Source organism: Oratosquilla oratoria, chromosome 42 (assembly GCF_046742065.1).
Source record: "Oratosquilla oratoria isolate Oo_2021 chromosome 42, ASM4674206v1, whole genome shotgun sequence".
NCBI classification, from domain to species: domain Eukaryota; kingdom Metazoa; phylum Arthropoda; class Malacostraca; order Stomatopoda; family Squillidae; genus Oratosquilla; species Oratosquilla oratoria.
The window spans coordinates 14033402-14040901 of NC_134818.1; the positions used below are offsets into that span (position 1 = coordinate 14033402).

Consider the following 7500-nt stretch of genomic DNA (forward strand, 5'->3'; position numbering starts at 1 on the left):
CATTTTAGTGCATCATCATGCATAATTTTTATGTGGTCACTATTTACATTTATTATTGTACTTAGTTACATATATAATAAAAATGGTATGACTCATGTCTGATCTTATTTTATTACAGAAATTTAATATTCCAAGGTGGGAGACATGGATATAACCGAATTTCAGTCAATAGATCTTCATAATTTCATTAACAGTGGTGTGCCACTGAGACTTGGTGTGAACAAGCTACATCCAACAAAATGAATCAAATTTAGTTATGTGTCACCTTGAGATTCCATCTTCAATATAATCACAAATCCATAATTAAAATGGAGCATTATCAATGGAGATCACTTAGGCAGTTACATGCAGTTACAAAAAATCAGTTGTCATCAGGGCAATTAAAATGATGCATGAAAATGGAAAATTTCTAGAATCAATGTACAAAACTATATCTAGTACACTACAAAATAGGTCTAATAAATTTCGGTTGTTGACCACTACAAGTATTGTACAAGACTGAGTAAGGATATTAGTATTTATTATCTACACTGTTGTGTTCTATTGCCTATCAAATTTACTGATGCAGATTTATGGTACAGGTGTTGGTTTCTAGTTGTATCCTTTGGGTAGAGTTGTGGTGTAATGTAACGAGTTTGAAGGATTTGCATTGGATGCCAGTTATTTTAATGTGCTGCTAAGTGGGGAGGATTATTGTTTCTGCATGGGGGTTGCTTATTGGTGATGTTGTGGTGCAGTTTGTTATTATTCTTAAAGTTTCTTCGTGTTGTATGTAGATTTTCTTTGTATTCTTTAATATAGAAAACAAACTGGATCAAAACTTGGTGTGGTTCTCATGAGTTATTTGTATACAGCACTGTATCTGTTGTCCAAATCCTGTGTTTGCTACAGTTCTGAGTATATTCAGGTTCTTGTGTATTTTCCATATGAGGTTTCTTGTGTAGGAAAGGGACCTGCAACAAATACTAGTAGTAGCACTTGGGGACATGTCATAGTCATTTCCATCACACCTGTCTTCAAAATCTGTGAACACCCATATCTCTACCTGTTGTTTTGTGTATGTTTAGGTTGTGGTCATTTCTGCTCAAGTGATGATCATTTACTTTGTTTTGTTTTGTTGGGGAAAGGTATGCTTTTGTGTTATGACCACCTTTGTGGTGTTTTTTTTTATCTTTCCTAATTGCAGTGTATTCAGGTAAATTAAGTGAAAGTGGTTAGGGTATGTGGAAAGAATGAGTGAGGGAAGACTAACAAAAAAAGAAAGGTATGGAAAGTAGTAGTGGGTCATATATGACCTTGGAAAGGAGACCAAGGAATAGATTCATGGAGTAAAGAAGGCTTTAGCTGTAATAAGAAATGTCTTTTGAGCAGGAAATAGAGAGTGCAAAAGATAGGAATGAAAGGAGGAGATTCTGAATGGATGAAAAGATGGTGTCACCCAAAGAGATGTTCTCATCTGCTTTGTAAATATTTTGTGTGGGTGAGGAGGGAGGTTACCATATAATGAAGTGGTGGAGGTAACCTTACTGCATTGCCTTCAATGCATGCAGTGTAATGGGGGATAGGTGTGACTCATCATCCATGAGGTGCTAAGATAGGAGAGGTATGGAATGGGTTTTAATGTGGGTGTGAGATATGGATGACCCTTTATCTGCAAGGAGCTAAGATGAAAGGGAAAGAAATAGGTGATAGATGAGAGTAAGGTATGTGCATCACTTGGCTGGCTACCTCCCTTGTAAGGGGGAAAAGACACTTGGTGTACAGGTAGATAGTGTCCTTTGACCTAGCCATTCCTCTTATAAGAGTCTGGTATGTGTGTTTATTTTATAGCTAAATAACAACATGTATCCAAACCTCTCCACCCCATCCATATATCACAAAGTGGATTTACTTCATTTACTTCTCTGTTTTTCACACTGTTCCTCATACATTCTATCCATATATCCAGACTGTCAACAGTTTTGGAAGGAACTGTACTCATGGAATGCTGTTTCTTTTTTCTATCTGTTGTACATAGTTTTAAAATTATGGTTTTTAGCTTAGGCTGTATTGTCCTCTAGGCTGTTCCAGAAATTGACACATACGTAAGGGAAACTGTATTCCTTAACTTCCTTCAGACATGTCTCTCTTGATTAGTTCCCATGACTTTAGGATCCTTTAATGTCCCATACTAAGGGATCTCCATGATTTTTGTCCACTCCCTTCAGTTTTTTAATTTGTTGAAAAGATCATATACTGATTGGAGTAATGCTGAGGACAAATTTTCTTACACTTGTTTGTGCTTTCAGTTCCATTCCTGAGTGTGTGCACATCATATCTGCCTACACATTATTACAGGTATATTCCACTTCTTTTCACCGTGCACTTTACAGTATCTCTACACTTGATGTTGCTTATACATGTTAATGATAAGTATCCGGTTTATGGCAGGTGATCAGTGTTGCTTTGGATTTCTCTTGCAGGTGACCCAGGGCCCCAAGATTATTGTGTGTGTTGTTTTAATTTTGAGGATTGTAAGGGTATATGTTTCATGTCATCTGTGTGGTGTGTACATCTGGAGTATATGGTGTCTGGAGCCATGCAGGTTGTGTTGATACAGCCTCAGCAGTGTCCAACCAGAGGCAAGCTTGTATGGTTGTTATGTGATGGATGCAAGTGTAGAATTCTGTTCCAGTTGTATGTTTTGTATTGTAAGTTTTGTTTGTGATCTTGATCATGGGGAACCAGGCTGTAGATGTATAGTTGTTGGGTTGCCCATTGTCAGTGAAGCAGAACACTTTATCATTAGTATACCTGACCTCTCAACATTTATGGGAGTTAGGGGAACAGAATGAGTCCCCCATACCCATGCCATATGCAAATAAATAACCACCAGAAGGCATCTAAATAAAATTCAGTGCCTCTAAACACCCAAAATAAAAAAAAACCTATTCAGTACAAAACCCATGAAAAAAACTGTAAGCTGTAAATTTGGAACCCATGAATATTGAGGGTCAGGTGTATATGTATAGTTGAGCATGGTATATATTAATTGCATGGGTAGATTTATCAGCTTTTCTTTCTTCTTTCCAAATCCAGTTTCTGCATCTGTTCTGTGCACATTTAGTTTCTTTGCTTACCCTGTGACCTGCCAAATGACAGGCCCATCGAATGTTATGCATACCAAAGTTTTTTTTACAAGTATTGCTTATTTAGTAAGATGGCTGGGTGCTTCAGGTTTTCATGGTTTTCATAGAAGCAATAAGGGGTTTTGAGAGATGTTAATTTCTTGTTTTGTGTCAGCCTTTGTGCAATATGATTAAATTTTCTTGGCTGTAGTGTTGTTTTTGTTGTGTAAACTGGTGTTCTCTTTTATAGTCAAGTCAGAAATGCTAATCATTTGTATTACTTTCTATGGTAGTAGAAGGAATTAAAGCTCACAATTAACATCCAGCCCATTACAGATGATTAATGAAGATGGTGACATTAGTCTACACTTGACTGATAACAGCGACAATGAAGTTTCAGCACCATCTAACAACAAAGAGAACAGCAAAAATATTTTGGTTAGGATTTATTGAAATTATTATTAGTGATGCATGATTTTTTTTAATATATATAAATAGTTATCAAGTATCCAATATGATGTTATAAAAAATAGTATGTTTTTGTTTTGTAGAATGAGGTAGCTGAAAAGGGAGTACCCCCCAAAAGAAAAGTGACAAAACGCTTCTTTGAACGCAGGACTTCCCTCCTACAGATTCAGGTAAGTGAAACAACATAGATCTATAGCTTAGTCACTATTGAAGAGTTTATTATAAAAGAAAAGCTTCATTGATCAAAGTACCATAGACTGTGCATGTGAATTATAATGCAATACTTTGTGATTATCTAAAAATTTACCACCCTTGGGTTTAGTTGAAAGTCAATATAGGCGAAAGTAAGTTGATGAGAACGAGGGGTGATGGTGGATTAGAATTGAATTTAAAAGGTGAGAGGCCAGAGGAGGTGGAGAGCTTCAATTCTCCATAAGAGGAAAAATACTTTTGGTAAAGGAATTATTAAATGTCATCGAGGAATTTGCTTTCAGCTTGAGCTTGACTTAGTAATTGGCTTGGTAGAAAGTTTTCATTGGAAATGTCATTCACTTTTATAGGTTGATGGTAAGAAGACACAGATACCAGAAACTAGAGCCCAAATACCTAAAAGACCAGGAAGCCCTTCACTTTCCAGTGAGTTGGAACCAAATCTTAAGAGAATCAGGAACCAAGAAGCAGACCAAAAGGAAGAGGGTGCAACATATGAAAAGAAAGTCACTGATGAGAAGAGAAGCATGTCTACCCAGAAAAAGACTAATATCTCTCTATCTGAGAAGGAAATACAGAATATCCTGGATAAGAATGAATCAGATAAAGAGGATAGTAATGCTGGAGAGACAGAGTCTGATCTAGAAACACTGGATCTTCAAAAAATTAAAAAAAAATCAAACCAGGGAAATAAGGAGAAAGGTAACAAAGAAAAAGCAGGTGAGGGAATTGAACCTGAAGATAAAAAAGCAAAGAAACAGGTTTCTAAGAAACCGTCTTCAGTAGGTTCATCATCAGATTCTGATGAACCTTTATCCAAAATGAACAATGGGAAAACTAAAGACAAGGCTGAATCGGGTAGAAGCAAGAAAACTGTCAACTCAAACGTGAAAAGTTTGAAAGAAGAGTCAGGCTCTGAGTCGAATCAAAGTACAAAAGGTGTTAGAGAAAGTAAATCTCCAGCTCGGAATACTGATGATGAGTCACATAGTGAGACGCAAAATTCGACAAAGAAAGGAGTAGTAAACAAAAGAAAAGGAAAGGAGGATAGCTCAGAAGTTTCTGGATCAGAAGAAGAGGTGAAGTCAGAATTGAAGGCCAAAAAGAAGAAGAAGGGTGAGGACACAGACTCAGAGGAAGAGAAAGAGAAAGCTAAAGGCAAGCCAGGAAGGAAAAGTACAGCAAAGAGAAAGGCACAGTCAGATTCTTCTGTAGAGAGTGAAATTAAGAGTGAAGAGGAGAGTGAAAATAGTGATTCAGACTCTGAATATGGAATGCCTGTGAGGGCCAAGAGGGGACGAGGGGGAGGTAGGGGGAGAGGATCTCGAAGGGGAATGAGGGGAAGACCAAGAGGTCGGAGGGGAGGACATGTTGGGAGAGGAAGGGGGAGAAAGAGAGACAGTTCTGACTCTGATAGAGACAGCAGTTCAGATGATAGTGCAGAAAGTGAGGATAGTGAAATGAGCTCAGAGGAAGAAAAAACACACAAAAAGGCTGGAAAAAAAGGTGCTCAGAAGAAAGTGGTTAAGTCTCGAAAGAAAGGCGGCTATGAATCAGAGAGTGAGGAAAGCAGTTCGGAATCAGAAGAGGATAAGCCTTTGAAGTCTAAGAAGACACCAAAGAACAAGGCCTCGCCTAAAAGGAAAACTGATTCTTCTAAGTCTGGAAATGATTCGGAAGAAGATGAACCTTTAAGTAAGCAAAAAGGAAAGGAAAAATCAGAAGTTAAAAAGAAGGCTAAAAAGAAAAATTCCTCTTCAGGAGATAGCTCAGATGAAAATAAGAAGCCTGCAGACAAGGCAAAGGCCCCTCCAAAGAAAGGTAGTGGTAATGATTCCGAGTCTGATACTGGTAAGTCCAAAACAAAGAAGAAAGACTCAGACAAAGCCAAAGCCGATGGATCGAAGAGTAACAGTGACTCGGATGAACCTTTGGCCTCTCAGAAATCAGACTCAAAAAAGCAGAAGCTGCCAGAGGAGAAAGAGAAGAACAAAGAATCGAAAGAAGATGGAAGTTCTTCGTGTTCATCACCTTCACCGGTCAATAGTGATGATGAGAAGGGCGAAAAGAATAAGGTTCGGAAACAGAAGAGTAAAAGTAAGGAAGATAGTAGCGGAGAGGATTCTGACGACGAAAGTGATTCTGGTAAAAAAAGAAAACGTGGCAGGCCTTTCAAAAGTGGTTCGTCAAGGAAGGTAAATAAACCCATTTTATTAATGTTATGCGATTGCCATTGTGTTTGTAATAGTGCATGCCCTTTCATTTCAAGACTTAGATAAGCATGTAAAATAATTGTGCTTCAACACAATATTATTTATTTTATTTTTATTTATTTATTTATTCTTTTTTTTTTTTTTTTCCCTGTGGCCATTCCATGAGCAGTCTCCCATCCTCCCTCCATCCCTCCCCTCCTTCCCCCTCTCCCTTTCCTTTCTTTTCCTTCCCTTCTCACACCCTCTCTCTTTCCCGCTTTACCTCCCTCATTCCATATCTCTCACTCACTCTCCCCATCTCTCTTCCTCTTTCTCCCCCCCTCTCTCTCTCTCTCTCTCTCTCTCTCTCTCTCTCTCTCCCTCCCTCCCTCCCTCCCTCCTCCCTCCTCCCCCTCTTTCTCTCTCCCCCACTTATCTCACCCTCTCTCTCTCTCTCTCTCCCCTTCTTTCTATCTCACTCTCTCTCTCTCTCTCTCTCTCTCTCTCTCTCTCTCTCTCTCTCTCTCTCTCTCTCTCTCCCTCTCTCTCCCCTTCTTTCTATCTCTCTCTCTCCCTCTCTCTCCCCTTCTTTCTATCTCCCCTCTTCCTCTCTTCCTCTCTCTCTCTCTCTCTCTCTCCCTCCCTCTCTCTCTCCCCCTCCCTCCCTCCCTCCTCCTCCCCCTCTTTCTCTCTCCCCTACTTATCTCACCCTCTCTCTCTCCCCTTCTTTCTATCTCCCCTCTTTCTCTCTCCTCTTTCTCTTTTTTCTCTTTCTCTTTTTTCTCTTTCTCTCTCCTCTTTCTGTCTCCTCTCTCTCTCCCTCCCTCCCTCCTTGTCTCTTTTACTCACCTCATTCTCCCCCTTCCATTTCTCTCTCTCTCTCCTTGTCTCTTTTCCTCCCCACTTTCTCCCCCTTTCTCTCTCTCTCTCTCTCTGTTGCTTGCGCATGCAGCTTTAGGTCAAGGTCCGCCTCTTATTAAACAGAATATTCAAGTCTTATCAGAGAAAAATATCCATGATGCACACAATAATTTCAGAACTGTGAATGAACTGTAATTTGATCACTGTCAGTTTTTGTTAAATGATGTTGAGTACATACATATACCAGAAGGCCTCCTTCCCCCACTGAGGGGGTTGGCTTAGTCGAGGTATACCCCCACACTGATCCAACGTCCATTTGTTGCTTCTTCCATCTTGAACTCCTCGAATCTGTTTAAGAAATTACAAAGTAGACAGGAAGAAAGCCCATTGACCACATCTGTTTCTCATCCATTCGTAGCCACTCTCAACTCACCAATGTCTTGCCTGTCCATTCATCCTATTCTTGGTCTTTCCCTCAAATTCACTTCATCCACCTCTGCTCTCCTCACTCTTTTTGTCATCTTTCTTCACTTGTTTTTTCTAAATGTTCAAACCATCCCAATACTCTTTCATCAGCTCTGTCTGCCAGCTCTCTCTTCACTCTCCTTTCGCAAATACGGTATTTAGGGATACTGTGTAGTCTACAAATTTATTATATAAAA

General features: G+C 39.2%; 1 protein-coding gene across 1 annotated transcript in view; it reads left to right on the forward strand.

Annotated features, from left to right (window-relative positions):
• The window catches only part of LOC143021421 (uncharacterized), a 32659-nt gene that overhangs the window by 742 nt on the left and 24417 nt on the right, over positions 1 to 7500 (forward strand). Inside the window, exons 2-5 of the mRNA XM_076178867.1 lie at positions 2289 to 2337; positions 3444 to 3545; positions 3659 to 3745; positions 4136 to 5980. Coding sequence (XP_076034982.1) covers positions 3444 to 3545; positions 3659 to 3745; positions 4136 to 5980 — 2034 coding nt within the window. The 5' untranslated portion in view covers positions 2289 to 2337. The remainder of the gene's footprint in view (positions 1 to 2288; positions 2338 to 3443; positions 3546 to 3658; positions 3746 to 4135; positions 5981 to 7500) is intronic.